We start from the raw sequence: 24386 nt of genomic DNA, 5'->3' as shown, positions 1-24386 counted from the left end.
TTGGCTAGCGTCTAAATATAGCGGTACGTGCTTTTAGCCGTCTCTAACATAGCCAATTCAAGGTGGTTCTCGTAAGATCGGGCCGGCAAAATCGTTACTGTCCAAAGGCTATCAGCCGAACCGCCAAAAAACTAGAAAATTACCTTCAAGTGTCTCGGCATGTTTGTGTTTCAAAACTAGCCTTGTTCTTTTTGGATCTAGTTTTTCTGACATTTTCGATTTTTTTTTTGCATTTCTTTTTTTATATCCAAAGTGGTGCGAAGGTCAACTTTGTCTACTTGTAAAGAACTTGAGTTTTAATTTAATGAAGGACATGGCAAATGAAAAAACCTTAAGCTACCACACGTCAACCAGTAGCTTTTGGAAATGTTCAACCAGAAATGTTCACGTCAACCAGTCCGCTCCGCGAAGAAAATCTGTAATAAAATCATTCCCTATCTCTGTTAATGAAAAAAAAAATCGAAGGCAAGAGAAATAGCAAACGCATTTAACGACATATCGGACAAAGAGCAAAGGGAAACCAAAAGAATATTTGAAAACTAAGTTTGAACGAGCCACTGTTCTTCATGCCATGTGAAACTGACACAGTAATCAAAGCAGCAAAACCATCCACAGCACTGTGCTCTGATGACCTCTGCACAGTCCATTTAAACATCTGGGGGCACTCGCTGGCTATAAGTTTTATTACGCATCTTTAAACCTGTCTGTAAAACTGAACAAAATAACGCACATTTGGACGAACTTAAAGATCGTTCCTATTCAGAAACCAAGCAAAGGTTCGAAAATCTCAGAATTCTACCGCCATGTCAATTTTGACGTCGAATCGCACGACCTAAAATTGCCTCTACTAAACTGAGTAACTGTGTCAATAAAATACATCACTTTTTCTCTTTATTATAATTAGATCTCGTTTTTACCTTAATTTTCTTGATGTCTATTTTGACTCAGATCTTAGTTTCTCCGAACACTGCAGACAATCCAGTGGTAAAGCCATGTGCAGGATATGGGTCGTGAAGACACTGTCGGGGGGCACAAATTGGGACCAGTTAAAAAGATTATTAGTTTCCTATTGCCCTTGCCATGGCAAGGGTGTTGCAATCGGGTACTAGACTTTTTGCCCGTAAACAATCTTGTCCACACGACTCATTTGAGTTTTTGAGTTGACGATTCCTTGGTTCATAATGAATTCAATTTTTGTATTGTCTCTTGCACACTTGCTTGGTGGTAACGAATACGCCTGGAACAGCAAAGGTCCTGGGATCGAATCTGACCAAGATGTATTTTTTAAACGGTAATTGTTCCGGTTCAAAAAGAAATCGGCCTATTATTTGTCTGCTTATGCTTTTTCGGCTTAGCTGCCACATTCAAGAATTTTATGTTTTAGCTGTAATGAATTTTAACTGCAGTTGTTTTTGAAATCTTAAAAAACCTGGCTGAATATATTTTTTTTGCGTTTCACATTGGTTGGAACTTTACCTGTTCGATTTTTCAAAACTTCACTTTTCTTCTCAGCTAGCAAAACTATCTGAGTGGCCGGTAAGCCCAGGCACAATTCTTGGACACCTCGTCTACATCAAGGAGTGCTTACAGGCGTCCCTCAAGCGTCTGTCATCTCACTCACTCTTTTTAAAGTTTGAATAGCCTTATCAGAGGTGTTTGTAGAGTTTCCATTGGTGCAGTCATATTTGTTCCGGATTTATCGTGCGATTCACTAAAATGAGTTGACAAATCGGACAAAACGCAAAGGGAAACAAAAATAAAATTTTTGAAACTACGTTTGAACGAGCCACAGTGTTCCCAACATAAGAAGATGGCTAGCAATTTATCTGAATGGCCGGTCAGCCCAGTTGCAATTCAGTGACACCTTGTCTACATCAATGATTGTGCTTACAGGCGTTCCTCAAGCCTCTGTCATCTCACTCATTTTAAACTGGCATACGCACTCGAAAACAATCGCACGATGCACTCAAATTCCTCCAGAAGTTGGTTTTCAGTCTTATGCCGATGACTTCCCTACTGAGGTCGAATCGCACGACAAAATCGCCTCCACTAAACTGAGTAATTATGTCAAAAACTACATGACTTTTTAGTCTTTGTTATAAGTAGATATTTCCTTTTTAACTTAAGTTTCTTGGTGTGTATTTCGACCCTGATCTTAATTTCTCCGAATACTGCAAACAATCCACTGGTAAAGCCATGCTCGGGATATAGGAGCGCACACTTAGCTTGGTGGTAACGAATACGCCTGAGACAGCAAATTTCTTGAGTTCGAATCTGACCATTTTTTTTCAAACGGTAAATGTTTCGGTTCAAAAAAAATTGGCCTATTATTTATCTGCTTTTGCTTTTTCGGCTTAGTTGCCACATTTAAGAATGGTTTAGTTTAGCTCTTTGTTTTAACGGCAGTTGTTTCTAAAATCTTAAAAATCCGGCTGAAGTTTTTTGTTTTTCGCGTTTTTTTTGTAATTTTACCAGTTCGATTTTTCAAAACTTCACTTTTGTTCTATTTTTTTGTCATTTTTATCGGTTTAATAAATTTTGTCCTTACGTCTGAAAAAGTTTTTGTTCGCGTGTATGAGCTCTGACGGGAAAGAAGTTTTAATGTGCGCGTGTGTGAGCTCTGAGGGGAAGGGGCAATTACAGATTCAAATCCATTCAACCCTCAAGTGCATCTGGCGTAGAGGTAAAACAATTGGTCAAGGCGGCAATGATTCTGGCCGGGCCTTTTCTTTGCAAACTCTTTTTCATTGCTTTTTCGGGTTATCGTCCATCTGTTTATTTTTGTCGGCTTAGTTTCCGCAGCTCTATGGTTCAGCTTTATTCCAAGTTGCTGTAACCCCCATGCTTGAGACGACAAAGCCTGGGAGTTCGATTCCAGTTGAGACTTGTTTTTCTGGCAAATAGAAAATTTAGTCTTATTTAGGTAGTCTGTCTGCTTATTTCTGTCTTCTTAGTTCCAAAGAAAGGGCCTTTTTTTTGGAAAATTGGTTTTTAGTTAGCATTATTAGAGCTCTTTGTAGAGTTTCCATTGGTGCAGGCATATTTGTTCCGGATTAAACGTGCGATTCATCAAAATGAATTGACAAATCGGACAAAATGCAAAGGGAAGCTGCAAGAAATTTTTTGAAACTAAGTTTGAGGGAGCACTGTTCTTCATGCCATGTGAAACTGACACAGCTAATAAAGCAGCAAAACCATCCAGAGCACTGTGCCCTGATGACCTTTGCTTAGTCCATATGAACATCTGGGGGCACTAGCTGGCTAAAAAAAATTATAGCGCATCTTTTAACCTATTGGTGCAGGCATATTTGTTCCGGATTAAACGTGCAATTCATCAAAATGAATTGACACATCGGACAAAACGCAAAGGGAAGCTAAAAGAAATTTTTTGAAACCAAGTTTGAAGGAGCCACTGTTCTTCATGACATGTGAAGCTGACACAGTTATGAAAGCAGCAAACCCATCCAGAGCACAGTGCCCTGGTGACCTTTGCACAATCCATATAAACATCTGAGGGCACTAGCTGGCTATATGTTTTCGAGCTCAAAGACCGTTTCTTTACAGAAACTAAGCAAAGCTACTTGCCCTTGTTGTCGACGCCTTCCCGTGGCGGCAAGTGTAGACTGCAATTCCATGCAGTAACAAAGAGACGACAACGAACACATCAGGGGAGGCCCCGAATTGGGCAACCTCGAAAACAACTGAAAGGGGGATTCAGACACAGAACGGCGCAGAGTAGCATAGAGCTGAGAACGGTGGAGACCAACCCGCGCACGATGAGGAGAGGAAAGAGAAGAGCGACGACGAGAGAAGAAGAGGAAAAGAGAAAGAAGGAGGAAGATCGTGAAAGAGAGTATATACAAGGAGTACTAAGAGAAGAAGGAGACCATCATTGTGACATGGAACCAACAGAGAATGACAATGAGGCAGAACAACCGACGAAAGCTCAGAGAAGTCGTGAATTTCTGTCAGAATAAGAGATGGAACGTGGTACTCATCTCGGAGAGCTCCGCCGACGAATCAGGATTTATCTGGTTTGGCGAAGGGAAAGGAGGCTCTGCAGTGATACACTCGAAGAAGTCAGCAATATTTCGAGCAAGGATGACGAGAGAGTTCGGCGAGCGAACGACGATAGTGAAGATAGGAGACGTCAAACTGATCGGTTGCTACCAACCGGACACGAGCTACGGACCAGAGGACATAGAGCGATACCGGTGGGAACTAGAACAACGAGAGCCGACGACTGGCTGGTGATTGGAGGGGACCGCAACGCAACCATCGGAAGAAAAGAGCAAGAGAAGTTCGTGGACGGGACCTGTGGGCCGTTTGGTCTAGGAAAGTTAAACGAAGCAGGCAGAGACCTCCAATGGTGTCAGAATAACGGACTAGCGTGGTGTGACGCCTTTCACAAGTTCGATCGACGAGGAACATGGCAAAACCAATGAACGGAAAGTGGCACGAGCTAGACCGATTCTTGGTCAGAAGATTGCAGAGAAGCCAGCTGGTGAAGACAGCCGGAGTGGTCCTAGAAGGCAGTCTCCCGTACCACAGACCGAAAAAGATCACGGTGAGGCTGCTTAATCTGAAATGGAAGAAAATAACTTCACAGAAACGGGGGAACATCGAGAAACTGAGAGACAAAGAGACAATAAAGAAAATCCCGGAAGCGACGGGAAAAACATTCAAAGCGATGACCGACAAGTCGTGGAACAACGTGACGAAGTGTCTTTCCGAAGCAGCGTTAGAGGTATGTGGCAAAGCGCCGAAGAACATGGACATGCCCTGGATGGTGAGGAAAGAAGGCGCCAACCAGGAGATGCGTGGAAACATCAGCATAGCCGCCAGAAACGCCAAGGAAATCCTGGAGAGGGTACACGGCCCAGAAAACGAAGAACATAAGCAAGCAAAAGAACTAGTGAGAGTGGCACGACGAAGATACCAAAGAGAGAAGCGTAGGCGGGAAAAGCAGTACTGGAACAGCATCATTGAAGAAGCCAAAATGGCGTAAGAAAGAAATGATATCGGAACCATGTACAAGGTGCTAGTCAAGCTGGGGCTGAAAGAGCCATTGAGCAGTTCTCACCGGAGGAGTACAAAGAACACTTCTAGAAAGTGTCTGCAGAGAGACACGAAAACACACTTGAAATGACCAAGGAAGTACTAGAAAGAATACTGGAGACGGAAGAACGAAGAAAGACCGCACGAGAATTGGAGAAAGACGCAACGATGAGAGAGATAAAGAACGCGATCTGTGAAATGAAAAACTGGGCACCAGGCGAAGACGGAGTGAGGATAACTTACGTCACGAGAGTGGACGAGAGAACACAGAACTTGGTGATTGATCTGGTACAGCAGCTGTATGACACACCTCAGCTGGCGTGGAAGGCTTGCGTGAAGACAGGTCTGGTGATACCGCTGTTCAAGAAAGGAAAAAGGAACAACCTCAATAACTACCGGGGTGTCTGTTTTCTCACCATGGCGTCGAGGCGAGAGTACTGGCGACAAGGCTTCGAAAGTGGGCCGAAGAAATGAATCTCATAGACGACAACCAGCAAGGCTTCAGAACAGGAAGATCAACAGCAGACGCGACGCAATGCTTCATCCGAATTCATGAGGAAGCGCAAGGCACGGTGGACCCTAGTGTAAAGCAGCCTGAAGACCCAGTGGCGACGCTCCTGGACATAACGAAAGCGTACCCGAGAGTCAACAGACCTAAACTGTTGAGTATCCTGACGAATTTCGGAATGAAAGAAAAGATGAGAAGAGCACTGGAAGGAATACACGAACAAACAAAGTACATTAACTGGGGATAATATTCGAACAGCACCAGTTGGACACCGAAAAGAGGGTTGAGAGAAAGTAATGAGACTGGCCAAAGAAGAAAGAAGGAAAAAGTGTGAAGAGAACGGGCCCAATCTGATATCGAGTGGCAGTACATACCCAGTCACTCCTTGCCTCCGAAAGACAGGAGAAAGTGAGAGGCAACACCACAAAGAAAGTGACAATCACCGAGGCGCTCTTTGAAATAGGAGGGAAAAAGAAGATCAAAGAAAAGATAAAATTGCTTGAAGAAAAGTGCCACCCAGGAACAGAAGAACATCTGGAGTTCAGAAGAAATGAGGGTAACGAAATACGGATGCTCCGAACATGCATGGGCAGGAAGCATGATGTGAAACAAAGAGTGAACAGAATGAGGGAGCACTGTTCTTCATGCCATGTGAAACTGACACAGCTAATAAAGCAGCAAAACCATCCAGAGCACTGTGCCCTGATGACCTTTGCTTAGTCCATATGAACATCTGGGGGCACTAGCTGGCTAAAAAAATTATAGCGCATCTTTTAACCTATTGGTGCAGGCATATTTGTTCCGGATTAAACGTGCAATTCACCAAAATGAATTGACAAATCGGACAAAACGCAAAGGGAAGCTAAAAGAAAATTTTTGAAACCAAGTTTGAAGGAGCCACTGTTCTTCATGACATGTGAAGCTGACACAGTTATGAAAGCAGCAAACCCATCCAGAGCACAGTGCCCTGGTGACCTTTGCACAATCCATATAAACATCTGAGGGCACTAGCATGGCTATATGTTTTCGAACTCAAAGACCGTTTCTTTACAGAAACTAAGCAAAGCTACTTGCCCTTGTTGTCGACGCCTTCCCGTGGCGGCAAGTGTAGACTGCAATTCCATGCAGTAACAAAGAGACGACAACGAATACATCAGGGGAGGCCCCGAATTGGGCGACCTCGAAAACAACTGAAAGGGGGATTCAGACACAGAACGGCGCAGAGTAGCATAGAGCTGAGAACGGTGGAGACCAACCCGCGCACGATGAGGAGAGGAAAGAGAAGAGCGACGACGAGAGAAGAAGAGGAAAAGAGAAAGAAGGAGGAAGATCGTGAAAGAGAGTATATACAAGGAGTACTAAGAGAAGAAGGAGACCATCATTGTGACATGGAACCAACAGAGAATGACAATGAGGCAGAACAACCGACGAAAGCTCAGAGAAGTCGTGAATTTCTGTCAGAATAAGAGATGGAACGTGGTACTCATCTCGGAGAGCTCCGCCGACGAATCAGGATTTATCTGGTTTGGCGAAGGGAAAGGAGGCTCTGCAGTGATACACTCGAAGAAGTCAGCAATATTTCGAGCAAGGATGACGAGAGAGTTTGGCGAGCGACCGACGATAGTGAAGATAGGAGACGTCAAACTGATCGGTTGCTACCAACCGGACACGAGCTACGGACCAGAGGACATAGAGCGATACCGGTGGGAACTAGAACAACGAGAGCCGACGACTGGCTGGTGATTGGAGGGGACCGCAACGCAACCATCGGAAGAAAAGAGCAAGAGAAGTTCGTGGACGGGACCTGTGGGCCGTTTGGTCTAGGAAAGTTAAACGAAGCAGGCAGAGACCTCCAATGGTGTCATAATAACGGACTAGCGTGGTGTGACGCCTTTCACAAGTTCGATCGACGAGGAACATGGCAAAACCAATGAACGGAAAGTGGCACGAGCTAGACCGATTCTTGGTCAGAAGATTGCAGAGAAGCCAGCTGGTGAAGACAGCCGGAGTGGTCCTAGAAAGCAGTCTCCCGTACCACAGACCGAAAAAGATCACGGTGAGGCTGCTTAATCTGAAATGGAAGAAAATAACTTCACAGAAACGAGTGAACATCGAGAAACTGAGAGACAAAGAGACAATAAAGAAAATCCCGGAAGCGACGGGAAAAACATTCAAAGCGATGACCGACAAGTCGTGGAACAACGTGACGAAGTGTCTTTCCGACGCAGCGTTAGAGGTATGTGGCAAAGCCGAAACATCAGCATAGCCGCCAGAAACGCCAAGGAAATCCTGGAGAGGGTACACGGCCCAGAAAACGAAGAACATAAGCAAGCAAAAGAACTAGTGAGAGTGGCACGACGAAGATACCAAAGAGAAGCGTAGGCGGGAAAAGCAGTACTGGAACAGCATCATTGAAGAAGCCAAAATGGCGTAAGAAAGAAATGATATCGGAACCATGTACAAGGTGCTAGTCAAGCTGGGGCTGAAAGAGCCATTGAGCAGTTCTCACCGGAGGAGTACAAAGAACACTTCTAGAAAGTGTCTGCAGAGAGACACGAAAACACACTTGAAATGACCAAGGAAGTACTAGAAAGAAAACTGGAGACGGAAAAACGAAGAAAGACCGCACGAGAATTGGAGAAAGACGCAACGATGAGAGAGATAAAGAACGCGATCTGTGAAATGAAAAACTGGGCACCAGGCGAAGACGGAGTGAGGATAACTTACGTCACGAGAGCGGACGAGAGAACACAGAACTTGGTGATTGATCTGGTACAGCAGCTGTATGACACACCTCAACTGGCGTGGAAGGCTTGCGTTAAGACAGGTCTGGTGATACCGCTGTTCAAGAAAGGAAAAAGGAACAACCTCAATAACTACCGGGGTGTCTGTTTTCTCACCATGGCGTCGAGGCGAGAGTACTGGCGACAAGGCTTCGAAAGTGGGCCGAAGAAATGAATCTCATAGACGACAACCAGCAAGGCTTCAGAACAGGAAGATCAACAGCAGACGCGACGCAATGCTTCATCCGAATTCATGAGGAAGCGCAAGGCACGGTGGACCCTAGTGTAAAGCAGCCTGAAGACCCAGTGGCGACGCTCCTGGACATAACGAAAGCGTACCCGAGAGTCAACAGACCTATACTGTGGAGTATCCTGACGAATTTCGGAATGAAAGAAAAGATGAGAAGAGCACTGGAAGGAATACACGAACAAACAAAGTACATTAACTGGGGATAATATTCGAACAGCACCAGTTGGACACCGAAAAGAGGGTTGAGAGAAAGTAATGAGACTGGCCAAAGAAGAAAGAAGGAAAAAGTGTAAAGAGAACGGGCCCAATCTGATATCGAGTGGCAGTACATACCCAGTCACTCCTTGCCTCCGAAAGACAGGAGAAAGTGAGAGGCAACACCACAAAGAAAGTGACAATCACCGAGGCGCTCTTTGAAATAGGAGGGAAAAAGAAGATCAAAGAAAAGATAAAATTGCTTGAAGAAAAGTGCCACCCAGGAACAGAAGAATATCTGGAGTTCAGAAGAAATGAAGGTAACGAAATACGGATGCTCCGAACATGCATGGGCAGGAAGCACGATGTGAAACAAAGAGTGAACAGAATGATGAAGGCCTGTTTTGTGTTGAAGAAGAGGCTGAAATCGAGCAAGCTGACAAAGAGAGAGCAAGCGAGAGTTGTCGAAGCGTGTGCAGAATCGACGGCCTTGTTCGATGCACAAATCCGACCTTGGCATAGAAGTGAAATAAATCAGATACAAAGAGCAATGGATAAAACCTACCTATACATTCAGTCAAACAAGAAAAGCCCGCCGCTAATCGAGATGGCCGAGAATGGAGTCAACATGTTCGAAGAGCGAGAACAGCTTGGAGTGACCATGATAGAGACGAAGATCACCAAATGAACACTACAAAGAATTGGAGATGTCCTCAGAGTGGACAAAAACCGGATGACGAAACAATCTACGTTGGGCTGGCCAACCGATCAAACCAGACAGAGTAACCGAAAATGACAAACAACAATCGAGTACTGGAGGAAATGTTTGAAGGACGCAGGAGTGGAACCAGATCACATGGAACAAGTGGTCATGAACAGAAGATCGTGGAGAACAATGGTGAACGAACGAATAGAACACATGAAGAACTGGGAAAAGAAACAAGCGGAACGGGAGGACACGAGAAGAGACCGAAGATACCAGAATGACTCTGAAACGAACGAGTGTCCGGTGTGCAACAAGATCCTTAAAAATCACCTGGGAATGAAGATTCACATAAGGAAGATGCATAAGTTGGACAAAGACCAGAGAAACTGCCCCACTTGCGGACTGTTGACGGCCTGTCAAGCGAACCTTACAAATGACCTGAAGAGCTGTAGCGGAACCGTACCAAGAGCATGCTGAAATTGCGACAAAATATCAGCAAAGTAACTTGGCAAGACACCGAGAGAAGCGCCTAGAACAACAGACAGCAACCATCGCCGAGACCCAACAGACTGGAGTCATTAACCCGTGTCGCATATGCAGAACCAGCGTAACAGCCAACGGATGGTCCATCAAATGCAAGGATTCTCTCTATTGGCTCCATAGAAGATGCTCCGGAATAACCATTAGTGAAATGCTATTACTAACCAACTACAGATGGCATTATTTTGTGACTGTAGAAGGATCCCCCGTGCAAACTCCTCATGGAGCTGAATGGCACACAAAGATAAAGAGACAGACCAAGCAAAGCTTCAAAATTCTCAGAATTCTACCGCCGTTTCAATTTCGAGATAGCAGTAAAAGTTTTGAAATGTCTAATACACCCAACACTTCCAAAATTCCTCCCAACAACAGCTCATCACTACGGTGTCCGGTTCCTACTTTCAACAACAACGGCCTTATCTACTCTAATTTAACATCTGCATTGGTTGTAATCAACGATGACCCTCTGAAAGGACTTCACTTGCCTTTCTAGATCTCTCTAAAAGTTCAAAGTTTTCTGCCACCGCACTATGTTGGAGCTACTATATAGACTAGTGTTCCCGAAAGCTTAAAAAGTTGGATAGCAAACTGGTCAGCCCAGACGCAATGCAAGGATACCTTGTCTACATCAAGGATTCTGCTTACAGGCGTCCCTCAATGCTGTCATCTCACTTACTCTTTTTAAAATTGCATCCGCTTCCAAAAACAATCGCAAGATGAACCGAATTTCTCCAGAAGTAAACGTCCAGTCTTACGCCGATGACTTCTACACTGAAGTCGAATCGCGCGACATGAAACAGGTCTCCACTAAACTGAGTAACTATGTCAATAAACTACATGACTTTTTGTTACAAGTAGATAACTCGTTGCTCGTTTTTACCTTAAATTTCTCGGTGTCTATTTCGACCCAGCTCCTAATTTCTCCGAACACTGCAGACACTCTACTAAGTAAAACCATGCGCAGGATATCAGTCGTGAAGACACTGTCGAGGGATACCAATTGGGGACAGTCGAAATGACTAATAGTTTCCTATTGTCGTTTCCATAGCAAGGGTATTGCAATCGCGAAAGCGGTTACAACACTTTTTTGCCGTAAACAACTATGCCCAGAGGGCTCATTGGACTTATTGAATTGGCGATACCTTGGTTCATAATGAATTCAAATATTGAAGTGTACCTGGCACATTTAGCTTAGTGGTAACGAATACGCCTGGAAGGGCAAATGTCCTGGGTTCGAATGACCAGGGCCAGTTTTTCTTTCAATCGGTAATTGTTACGGTTCAAAATAATTCGGCCTAATTTTTGTCTGCTTATGCTTATTCGGCTTAGTTGTAGCTTTTAATAATCGTTTGTTTTAGCTGTAAACACTTTTAACTGCAGTTGTCTTTTAAATCTTAAAATTCCGGCTGAACCGTTTTTGCTTTTCACATTGGTTATTTTGCCAGTTCGATTTTTAAAAACTTCCTTCTTGTTTTCATTTTTTTGTCATTTTTATCGGCTTAATAAGTTTTGGACTATTTAGTATCGGTTTAGTGGCCTCTTTTTGCGTCCTTACGTCTGAAAAAAGTCTTTGTTCGCGTGTGTGAGCTCTGACGTGAAAAGGGACATTTTGTACGCGTGTGTGAGCTCTTAGGGCAAGGGGGTAATTATAATTTCAAATCCAATCAACCCTCCAGCGCATCTGGCTCGAGGCGGCAAAGATTGTGGCCTTTTTTTGCAAACTCTTTTTTCTTTGCTTTTTCGGATTATCGTCCATCTATTTATTTTTTCGGCTTAGTTCTCGCAGTTCTATGGTTCAGCTGTATTCTAAGTTGCTGTAACCCCCATGCTTGAGACGACAAAGCCTGGGAGTTCGATTCCAGTTGAGACTTGTTTTTCTTGCAAATAGAAAATTTCGGCTGATTTAGATTGTCTGTCTGCTTAATTCTGTCTGCTCAGTTTCACAAAGTGTGTATTATTACCATTGCAATCAGCAAGGGTATTGCAATCGGGTACTAGACTTTTTCTCGTAAACAACTTTGTCCACAGGACTCGTCTGTACTCGTAGAACCTTGGTTCATATTGATTTCAAATTGATTAGTCCATCTAAAAACATCTGGGGAAACTCGCTGGCTTAAGTTTTATAAAGCGTCTTTTAACCTATCTGTAAAATTGAACCAAATAACGCATATTTGGACGAACTCGAAGATAGTTTCTATACAGAAACCAAGCAAAGGTTCGAAAATTTCATAACCTGACCGTTGTTTCAATTTTAAGACAGCAGTAAACGTTTTAGAAGGTCTAATACACCCAAAAGTTCCTCCCAAAAGCAGCTCATCGTTACGGTTTCCGGTTCCTACACTCAACAACGAGGGTCCTAACTACTCCAATTTTACATCTGCCTTGGTTGTAACCAATGATGACCCTCTGAATGGACTTCACTTGCCTTTCTAGATCTCTCTAAAAGCTCAAAGTTTTCTGCCACCGCACTCTGTTGGAGCTACTATATAGACTAGTGTTCCCGAAAGCTTAAGAAGATGGATAGCAAACTGGTCAGCCCAGACGCAATGCAAGGATACCTTGTCTACATCAAGGATTCTGCTTACAGGCGTCCCTCAATGCTGTCATCTCACTTACTCTTTTTAAAATTGCATCCGCTTCCAAAAACAATCGCAAGATGAACCGAATTTCTCCAGAAGTAAACGTCCAGTCTTACGCCGATGACTTCTACACTGAAGTCGAATCGCGCGACATGAAACAGGTCTCCACTAAACTGAGTAACTATGTCAATAAACTACATGACTTTTTGTTACAAGTAGATAACTCGTTGCTCGTTTTTACCTTAAATTTCTCGGTGTCTATTTCGACCCAGCTCCTAATTTCTCCGAACACTGCAGACACTCTACTAAGTAAAACCATGCGCAGGATATCAGTCGTGAAGACACTGTCGAGGGATACCAATTGGGGACAGTCGAAATGACTAATAGTTTCCTATTGTCGTTTCCATAGCAAGGGTATTGCAATCGCGAAAGCGGTTACAACACTTTTTTGCCGTAAACAACTATGCCCAGAGGGCTCATTGGACTTATTGAATTGGCGATACCTTGGTTCATAATGAATTCAAATATTGAAGTGTACCTGGCACATTTAGCTTAGTGGTAACGAATACGCCTGGAAGGGCAAATGTCCTGGGTTCGAATGACCAGGGCCAGTTTTTCTTTCAATCGGTAATTGTTACGGTTCAAAATAATTCGGCCTAATTTTTGTCTGCTTATGCTTATTCGGCTTAGTTGTAGCTTTTAATAATCGTTTGTTTTAGCTGTAAACACTTTTAACTGCAGTTGTTTTTTAAATCTTAAAATTCCGGCTGAACCGTTTGTGCTTTTCACATTGGTTATTTTACCAGTTCGATTTTTAAAAACTTCTTTCTTGTTTTCATTTTTTTGTCATTTTTATCGGCTTAATAAGTTTTGGACTATTTAGTAGCGGTTTAGTGGCCTCTTTTTGCGTCCTTACGTCTGAAAAAAGTCTTTGTTCGCGTGTGTGAGCTCTGACGTGAAAAGGGACATTTTGTACGCGTGTGTGAGCTCTTAGGGCAAGGGTGTAATTATAATTTCAAATCCAATTAACCCTCCAGCGCATCTGGCTCGAGGCGGCAAAGATTGTGGCCTTTTTTTGCAAACTCTTTTTTCTTTGCTTTTTCGGATTATCGTCCATCTGTTTATTTTTTCGGCTTAGTTCTCGCAGTTCTATGGTTCAGCTGTATTCTAAGTTGCTGTAACCCCCATGCTTGAGACGACAAAGCCTGGGAGTTCGATTCCAGTTGAGACTTGTTTTTCTTGCAAATAGAAAATTTCGGCTGTTTAGATTGTCTGTCTGCTTAATTCTGTCTTTTCCGTTTCACAGAAATCGTGTATTATTACCATTGCAATCAGCAAGGGTATTGCAATCGGGTACTACACTTTTTCTCTTAAACAACTTTGTCCACAGGACTCGTCTGTACTCGTGGTACCTTGGTTCATATTGATTTCAAATTGATTAGTCCATCTAAAAACATCTGGGGAAACTCGCTGGCTTAAGTTTTATAACACATCTTTTAACCTATCTGTAAAATTGAACCAAATAACGCATATTTGGACGAACTCGAAGATAGTTTCTATACAGAAACCAAGCAAAGGTTCGAAAATTTCATAACCATACCGTTGTTTCAATTTTAAGACAGCAGTAAACGTTTTAGAAGGTCTAATACACTCAAAAGTTCCTCCCAAAAGCAGCTCATCGTTACGGTTTCCGGTTCCTACACTCAACAACGAGGGCTCTAACTACTCCAATTTTACATCTGTCTTGGTTGTAACCAATGATGACCCTCCGAAAGGACTTCACTTGCCTTTCTAGATCTCTCTAAAGTTTCAAAATTTTCTGCCACCGCACTCTGTTGGTAATACTACATAGACCAGTGTTCCCGAAAGCTTAAGAAGATGGCTAGCAAACTATCTGAGTGGCCGGTCAGCGCTGACGCACGCAATACAGAGACACCTTGTCTACATCAAGGATTGTGCTCACAGGCGTCCCTCAAGCCTCTGTCATCTCACTTACTCTTTTTAAACTTGCATCCGCACCAGAAAACAATCGCACGATGCACCCGAATTCCATCAGAAGTAGAACTTTAGTCTTACACCGATGACATCCACACTGACGTCGAATCGCGCGACATAAAACACGCCTCCACTAAAATGAGTATAATTTTATCGGTGTAAATTTCGAACCAGTTCTTAATTTCTCCAAACACGGAGAAATAAATCGATTTTTTGATTTTTTTTCCGTTTCATTTTCTTTGTCATTCATTTTTGACCCTCCGTTACAGAGACACCTTGTCTAAATCAAGGATTGTGCTCACAGGCGTCCCTCAAGCCTCTGTCATCTCACTTACTCTTTTTAAACTTGCATCCGCACCAGAAAACAATCGCACGATGCACCCGAATTCCATCAGAAGTAGAACTTTAGTCTTACACCGATGACATCCACACTGACGTCGAATCGCGCGACATAAAACACGCCTCCACTAAATTGAGTATAATTTTCTCGGTGTAAATTTCGAACCAGTTCTTAATTTCTCCAAACACGGAGAAATAAATCGATTTTTTGATTTTTTTTCCGATTCATTTTCTTTGTCATTCATTTTTGTATTGCAAGTGATGCAAAGCTCAGCTTCGCCTGTGGTTAAAACTTTCATAAGACCATTTATTGCTTACGTCTGTCGAGCCGGGGCTCATGCTACCAGTAATATTTTCATTAGTAAACTGCCAAAAGCAGCTTTTCGGATTGTGACCGGGTTCACTAAAATGAACCTTTTTGACCACCTGTACTCAGTGCTAACTGGCTGATGTGAGAATTCACCATAAGCTTCTCGCATCTCAATTCGCTTTTAAAACTCACGTGCCTTCAATTTCATTACATTTTAACCCTACTCACCTGCCCCCTCTACGCTCATAAATTGTAGACACACACAAAGAAGAACTTCAATGTTGGAACTAGTGGGGCAAACGAATCCAAATCTTTAACCGATTTTAGCCAGCTTAGAGGTTTCATAAACCAGAATTTTAAAACGTTTCTGAATTACTTTTACACTCGCAGAGTTCAAAAAGCCATTGATGAAACCAGCGCGCTAAAGTTATCACTCCTAGACCACCAGACGTCTCTTGAAAAGAAATGAGAGTCCCCCGCTCAACTAGACGCACCCTCGCTGAAATAAGATCCGGCTACAGTCCCTACCGTAACGATTTTTCAAATAGTATAGAACCGAAAGTCCTACCTATATGCCCTCAATGCCCAGCACCCCACACTGCACTACGTCGTTTTAACCGTCCCAAAAATCCCTGACCCCAATAGACCTGTGACTCCCACCGATAGTGGCCGGAACGTTTTTTAGACTCGGCGAGAGCATGCCGGTCACACCCCAAATATCGGGATGAAAACAGCAACAACAGGTACGCAAGATAACCTTATTTTTGCGGATACCTGATTGTTAGGTGGGAGAAGCACTGGTTCTTATTTTTTAAAATTATCTGGTAAGCGATGTGGTCAGTGTTGTGGAAGCGTTCAAAAAGTGTTCTGTTCTAGACTACAACACTGATCGGTTTGCTGAAGACGGCTAGACTGTTGCGTCTAGTGCGAGTGGCTCGGAAATTGGACCGGTACTCGGAATACGGGGCGGCCGTGTTGCTGCTCCTCATGTGCACATTTGCCATGATAGCACACTGGCTGGCATGCATCTGGTACGCCATCGCTAATGTAGAACGACCCACACTCGAGGTGAGGTAGATCTATTGTCACGGGGGAGGGCATTAGAAGACGAAAAAGGACCAAATATATCATTCAGCGTTGAGTAAAATATCATAAAAAGTGGGAAATTGGACATCGCTGCTTACATGAAACCTTATAATCAGGTTTTACAAAGAGTATCCAAATCTCAATCAGATCCGTAATTATTTTAATCATTGCCTCAGGATGAAATAACGTGTGCGAACAAAATTTTATAGTTTCGCACCAACGGTTCGATATAGAGAGCTGAATATGTAGTGGGCTGGTCCTTTTTCTCATCAGTTAATGAGTTTTAACATAGGTAGTGTGTTATGTTATACTAGCACAAGATAGGCTGGTTAGACCACTTAAGTGAGCAGATAAATGAGCCGTTCAACAACAGCACTGGCCTGGGGGGACCCTCCACCAAGGCCAAGTACATCACCGCCCTCTACTTCACCTTCTCAAGCATCACCAGCGTTGGTTTCGGAAACGTCTCTCCCAACACCAACGCAGAGAAGATATTCTCCATCATGGTGATGCTAGTGGGATGTGAGTGCCAAATACTACTGTTGTGCGTCGTCCCCTATCACTATAAGCGCGGAAGATTAAAGCTCAAGACAGGCTAGCAGACAGTGAACGTATATAACCATCATGATAAATAGCGAAATAATATATTTCATCTGTTCAAATTTACCAGACTACTAACTGCGAGACAAGCAAACCCAGTTTAGTCTTTCTGGTTTTGATTCGATTCACGTTTTGTCGTTTGGTTCGCATTCACTGCCTGCTGTCGAGCCTAGTTTGATTGAGTGGGACGCGCAAGCCAGTAGTTTAATTCTTATTTACTTTGTCCTCACGCGTTTTTTTTTTTCATTTGACTCAAGCATAAAATAGGATGGCTAGACCAACTGGCCTCAGACTTGAAGCAGCCTTACTCCCCCAATGCCTCCTTGGCTTTAAGGGGATTGCCAGACAACAGAGGGGGGCCTGATCTCTCCTCGAGATACATCACGGCCCTCTACTTTATATTCAGCAGCCTCACATCGGTCGGCTTCGGAAATGTATCTCCAAGCACTAATGCCGAAAAAGTGTTCACCATAATGGTCATGCTGTTGGGATGTAAGTCAGTCTTGTTGAGTCGCTCGCCCGCCTTGTGCATTTTCTGGTCATTTCAAACTAAACATCCTATCTAAGTGACCAGGTCTGTAGTGGCCAAGTTTGACGCGAAATATAATTCAATGGTGACGCATATTCAATGGCTTATTAGCAGCTTGATAACAGAACTCACTGATGTGTTTCAGAATTTTGCTGATGAGTACCTTATTTGTTCATCTTTTCGTTTATACTCTTTTCGATCTGAATGAGGCATCCACGATTGGAGTTTTTTTTTCATTTTTTTTTTTTGAAATGACCCGATATACTTTTATAATTATTAGGCTTTAGATAGACTGAATGATCTTAACTTGCACGACAAAAGGGGTAAAATCCAGCTTATGGTTCAAATATCTGGCAGCTGCGATATGATTTGCTATACTGAACACTGAACTCCTTTTGGCCCAAACGGAAATGTATCTCCAATTTGATCAGAGCAATCTTTCGTGAAGTAAGCAAATAAAGTAAATTTTTTCAGGTCGCGTGATTTTTGTTACGTAATTTCCTCAAAATGTTTTGAAATATGATCACGCTCAAAGTGATTGACTATTAGTTTCGGAATTGGATTCAAGTTTTTACATTTCTCAGCGGAATTTTAAAAAATTAGTATAGCACAGCTCTAATTGGGCTAGTTTTATCAAAAACTGCCAACAATAACGCTTTCGATTAGCAAGCGTTATCAAATCGGAAAATAGATTTCCGTAAAGTAAACATTTTGTATCATTTCAATCTTTGAATCATTTCTTGAGGTCTTTTGTCAACTCTGTTTTTTCGTCAACTAACTGACATTTTTGTGCATGTTTGCGTTTCAAGTACCCAGTCTAATCTAAACTTGCTTTTTTATATTGGTTGTAAATTTAGCAACTTCGATTTGATAAAATTTCAGTTTCTTATTTGTTTACTAGGTTTAATAGTTTTAAATGGGTTCAGCTGATTAGTCGTCGTCTTTTTTACCTCACTTTATATTCTATGGAGGGCGAAAAAGTTGCCAGATAAATGACCCTAGTGCTACAGAGATCAATAAAATTAATGACTGTGATCCAGCACAACTAACTGTTACTCCAAGCTTTTAATGTCATATCGATGTTAGATAGAGGCAAACAATTGAGCAGGGCTGAAATCATTGTTATCCTGATTGAAATAAATCAAAGTGGCCCTTAGTTGGTGTTTAGTTATAATATATACCCTTTTTGCTTTGCTGATGTTAAATATTACATCAACCAGCGTTGTCCTTGAATGTATGCTGTTTCCCTTTGAATCCGTTGAGATAATGAATTTAACATTTTCAGGTCGCGGGATTTTTTTCGCCGTTTCCGTCAAAATTCTCGCCCAAATTTGATTTGTTTTTGTGGTTTGACCTTCCAATTTTTCCAAATTTACTTCAAATTCTTTAAAGAGTAATGAACTTATTTGGTACTCTTATACAGGTCTTGCTGATTTTTTTGATTTTTTTCAGGAAAAAATCTGAAAATTTGGTCACGCTTAATTTTGATTTTTCGCGGTTTGACTTGTGACTTCTTTTCAAGCTCAGTGCATTTCTATTGTTAAAAGGAAGGCAAACTCTACTATCAAACAGCAAAAGTGAAGGTCACGAAAAACCTGATCGACTTCTAATTTCGAAAATGGAAATTATCTAGCAGATTTCCCAGTGAAAAAAAAGTTTTGCCGGTAACTTCCCAAATATCATAATTCCCAAATGGCATAAAAATGAAACTTTTCCCAAATGGCATACATTTCAAGTTTTCATTGTAATTCAAACGTTTTCTATCAATTTCAAATTCTAACATTTTGTCAGGAACGAAAACATGTGAACAAGATTTGGAATTAATTGCTTTCAAACAAATGTTAAGCAACAAATTTGTCGGAAAAATTGACCACATGAAGCTTTTAACCGCAATCTTATGATTTTCGCTATGATAAAAAAGTTCTACAATTTTAAGATAAAATGTCAATTAACATTTGAATTGACAACTTGACTTATTTTTTCACATTATTGTTCACGAACAAATTGTTCTAGATTTTCCTATTGCACCTGTTGCATCAAATTTATGCCATTTGGGAAATTTTTCATTTTTATGCCATTTGGGACACATGTCATTTGAGACGTAAGCAGTTTTGCCTTTTGATCCAGTTTTCTCAAATTGGGTTAGTTTTAACAAAAAAGTGTCCACATCAATTGTTCTAAAAATTCAAAAAGCTTTAAGGCCATCTAAGCTTTTCTTTGAAATTTAAAATTTGAAATTTTTGAAAAAACAAGTCGTTTTTTTTCAGTTTCTTTACGTTCATTACTCTTTTCCAACTGTCAGTTAGATGTTTGCTAAATAGAAGGCAAGCTACGCATTCCAAAATAAAAGTGCGAAAATCCAACATGTTAATTCAGGGGCGGATTTTTTTTTTTGGGGGGGGGGGGGGGCGTCCGCTTCCTCAGGGATTCGACCCCCCTGTCCATTTTCGGCTGACGGATTTTCAGCGAAGTTTTTCTAAAGGCGCCTTGGGCGCCAATATATACTTATTTTGAGGGGTGGGCGCACCGAAGAAACGCTTTTTTTTGGTTAAAAATTCCAAAAAGTGCCTAAAAACGCCTTGTTTGGCCTGTTTTTTCCCCAAATTTTGCCTGAGGCGCAGAAAAATTGGCCAAAACAGAGTCTTTTTAGTGCTATGGGAATTCCAATTATGAAAAAAAGGTCGACCAGATTTTTTTTTCAAATCCCCTCCTCCCTCGAGAAAATCCAAGATCCGTCCCTGTGTTATTTAACGCAGTCTTCAACCTTGAAAAATTGATCAACACTTAAGTGTCACTGAAGACATATATAGGTTGACTTGATTTTGGTTCAAATCAAACTAATTTTCTGAATGGAAGGCAAACTTAATTTTCTGAATGGAGGGCAAACTAACCTCTGCAAAGGGATCAATCTGTTGAAATTGGATCATGTTTTTTCAGTATTCTTGAGATTATATAATTTCTTCCAACAGCCAGTTAGGATAAGGTCATTAAACAAACTACTTTACAACTCTCTGTTGGCTATATTTACATCTATCCAATTATCTAGTTCACGTCAACTATTTGCAAATATCTATCAAATTTGTCATTTTAAGAGTCGATGAATCAGGTCGTAATGGTTTAAGCTTTTTAAAGGAAAAATACCAAAATATGTTTGTTCAAATTTGATTTGTTCGTGGTTTTACTTCTGTTTTTTTTTTAGTTCCATTCATTGTTTAAAAGTAAGGCAAACTCCACTACTGAACAGCAAAATTTTAATGGTCATGAAAAACGTGATCGACTTCTAATTTCGAAAGTCGATTTTAATTTTCAGATTTCTCGGCGCAATAAAAAATTTACCTAGTGATCAATAGGTAATCTTTTTTTCTTTGAAATTCGAAAGTCGTTTTTTTTTTCAAAATACAAGTGTTTTTTCTGTTTATTTGTGTTCATTGACTCTTTTCCAACTCGGCTTGCTATGTTGCAGTTGCCGTTTAACTTCAAGTTGGATAATGTGCGGTTAATTCCTACAGTATTTAGCTGGTATCTTTCCTTTGATGACCGATACATGACGAGACCAAAATGTGCACTGGATATGCGCACATTTTTGTGTCTGTATGTTCCTGGGTTCCAGAGACAACTCTTTAAACATGTTAAAATATTTGTCGAAACGATCAAAATGAATGAAAGAACAAAAGAAGAACAACCGAAGTGTCATTGTTGCGGAATCCGCTGACAGTTCACAAAATACACTGTTTGCCCTCGTAATGTTTATATTGCGTTTTAATTAAAACTCTTTGGGTTTTGATAAAAAAAAGCAATATTTCCGATAGGAGTAAGAAAAATTATGCCTTTTATTGAATTTATTTCAAGATTTGATGAACGTAGCTCAGACTCTTAAATAGGTCGTGAAGACTACTATTATTATTTTTTTTTTCAGGAAAAGTCCTAAAATTTGTTCAGGATCAATTTTGCTGTTTCGCGGTTTGACTTCTAATTTCTTTTCAAATTCAGTTCAATCCTTTGTTAAAAGCAAGGCAAACTCGACCATCGAACAACATAAGTGTCAAGGTCGCGAAAAACGTGACCGACTTCTAGTTTCGAATGTGGATTTTAATTTTCAGATGTCCCAGCGGAATAAAAATGTTTACCCTTTGATCCAAATTTTTCAAATTAAATTTTTTCTTTAAAAAAGCAGCGTTCTATAAAAAAGCGGTCTTGAAGATCAAAGAGCTTTAAATGCATATGTTTTGTCTTTAAAGTACGAAAGGTGAAGTTTTTTTCAAATAACAGGTCAGTTTTTTTTCTGTTTACTTGCATTCAGTGACTCTTTTCGAACTGTCTGTTAGCTAAAGTTCAGAAATTGTTAAAAAGTGAGGAAGATAGTTTAACTACAGAGCCTTTTTGAGGTACCGACGTTTCAAAGTTGTACAATTGAGGCTTCAATTATTATTAGATAGCCTTAAACTCAAAGTAGATAAAATGTCTGTTGGCAACGGTTTTTAGCCCTGATGTACGCCTCAATCTTTGGAAATGTCTCGGCCATCATTCAGAGACTGTACTCTGGTACTGCCAGGTACCACACACAGATGCTTCGTGTTAAGGAGTTCATCAAGTTCCACCAGATACCCAATCCACTGAAACAGAGATTAGAAGAGTATTTCCAGCACGCTTGGACTTACACCAACGGCATTGACATGCACGCTGTACGTTGCATAATATCCTCATTTGCCATCTACTTATTTCTAAAATCATTATTTGTTGAGAATTGCGAGTGATCATGCGTTTAAGTGGCAACGATAGGCTTTGCAATCTATTGGTTTGTTTAGGACTGTTTTCTCTTGCTAAAATACTTTGTTTTAGGTGCTGAAAGGTTTCCCAGATTGCCTGCAGGCTGAGATTTGCATGCACCTCAATAGAAATCTACTTAAGGGCTGCGCTGCTTTCAAAGGTTAGTCAGTAACAATACTATAGTCATTGATGATCATTTGTGATTCTTCACTGATGCAAAGAAGTTGTCTCTATCGGTGCTACCATTTTCACTGTTATTTATGTTGTGTTAAGCTCAAGTACATAGCAAACAGAGAGAAACCTTTGTCCGTGTATTTGTGCCTTGAGCTCCACATTTGCTAGCTCCAAATTTGTAACACGTTTTTGCCTCTTCATATTCGTATTTTTTGTTGTTGTTTTTCTTTCTTTCTTTCTTTCTTGTCGTTTACCCACCTGGGTTAAATGGTTAAGTCATCTACCTACTCGGCCCTGTGCAGCTTGTGAGGTGTCTAGCCATAACGGTTGCCGATTCCGGCAACGCACAAATTGTGCAATCTTTCCATTTCTGTCTAGGTTTTTACTGAAAAAGGGGGGTTGATTCCGCGTCCGATTCAAGTGTTATCACACTGCTCCGTTGTTATCACACGACTTCATGTGATTTTTCAAGGTGTTTTAGGGAAAATGGTACTGCATTTATCATAAGGGAGCGTGACTATCCTCGTTTCATGCATCCTTTTCTGGTGAATCCCGGCCTGTTTTTTTTGAAAATCTTGTTCCAAATGTCGCATGTGTTGAAGGTGGCTTGTAGGGTTGTCAGGCTGCAGTATCTTTCTTAAGCAGCTCCTCGTGGTGTCGATGCCTAATTCTCTATTTCTTTGGTGTCGATGCCTAATTCTCTACGTCCATTAGTAGCGTGTGCCAGTACATGAGTGTTTTCCATTTCTTGCGACGACATTTCTGAAGTGGTTCCAATTCATTTTACCACCCTAGGCACGCCTTTTTTGTAGATCGGTTGTCTATTCTCATGACGTGTCCGATCCCTCTCAACATGCGGTTCTCTATCTTCCATCTCACCGTCTTCACGATGAGCCGGTTTTCGATGTCCTGCATGTTTACGTTTTTCTCTTGCATTTCAATGAGTGGAGGTTTGGTCTTGTCACTCCATGTGCCGGTCAATCCAGCTCTGCATTGACTTCGTCACTGAAGATTGCCAGCTCCTGGCAGCGATGTCGAAGAGGAGCCCGCTTTTGACAAAGCTCTGCACTACACGTGCCTGTAGCCGCTTAGGTATTCTGCTCTTCTTCAGACGTCCTCTGACTTTCGCCCAGAGCGAGCCTGCGCGTTCCTTCCGGTTGCTGATGTCGGCTTTTGCTCCTCTCCACACTCCAAGAATCAGGATGTCTCCTGCAGTTTCACTCCTAAATACCAGCTTCTCTGCCTTGCTCATGTTGTTCCGTTCTTGGAAACTAGCCATGGTCTCATTCATGGTGTCAGTACCTCTGGCGATCTCTCTTCTCTCCCCGATTGGCTGGTGTCGTCGGCAAAAAGAGACGGACAGTCCTCGCTTCGCTGTTGAAGCACTGCTCTGTTCTGACCAGGAGAAACGGACTGTCTTCGCTTCACTGTTGAAGCACTTCCTGTTCTGACCAGAGAATCTGGTCCCGGGGAGCCACGACCAAGGGATGCCTACTGTTTGCCAACTGTTTTCCCTTCTTCATCAGCTCATGACGACTTTGTGGTATATGTTATTTAGAGTCAGCCAATTCATTGGTCTATCCAACCCATAGCGTTTTAGGATATCCCACATGGCCTGCTTGCTCACCCTAGGGTAGGCCTTTGTGAGATCCATGAGTCTGGCTTCTTGGTCTTTATCGGACGACTTAGAGAAGGCCGACATACCCATCGAGTTTGCCGTCTTCCGCGTCTTCTTGGATCCGAACGAAGAAGATATGACTCTCGTTACATCCCGAGGCGCTAGGATGCGGCTAGCCACGAAGAAGAGGCAAACATCTCTTTAGTTGTTGGCGTGTTCTTATCGCCCTTTTGAACTAAGGGATGATTTTTCCGATTTTCAGCCGAAGGTTCCCAGTTTTTCGCTCCTTCGCTAAACATCCGGAGGACCGTGTTGTTGTCTCTTTGTCGTCTGTTGTTGTTGTTGTTGT

At 41.9% G+C, this 24386-nt stretch overlaps 1 protein-coding gene across 1 annotated transcript in view; it reads left to right on the top strand.

The window, feature by feature from the left end:
* LOC134841709 (potassium voltage-gated channel subfamily H member 6-like) overlaps positions 1-24386 on the top strand; it is a 633879-nt gene that overhangs the window by 586416 nt on the left and 23077 nt on the right. Inside the window, exons 15-18 of the mRNA XM_063857742.1 lie at positions 16140-16331; positions 16664-16871; positions 21961-22160; positions 22318-22405. Coding sequence (XP_063713812.1) covers positions 16140-16331; positions 16664-16871; positions 21961-22160; positions 22318-22405 — 688 coding nt within the window. The remainder of the gene's footprint in view (positions 1-16139; positions 16332-16663; positions 16872-21960; positions 22161-22317; positions 22406-24386) is intronic.

This window comes from Symsagittifera roscoffensis, chromosome 3, assembly GCF_963678635.1.
Source record: "Symsagittifera roscoffensis chromosome 3, txSymRosc1.1, whole genome shotgun sequence".
Classification (NCBI taxonomy): Eukaryota; Metazoa; Xenacoelomorpha; order Acoela; family Convolutidae; genus Symsagittifera; species Symsagittifera roscoffensis.
Note: the sequence above shows the minus strand (reverse complement) of the source record. Positions and strands in the feature narration are given on the sequence as shown.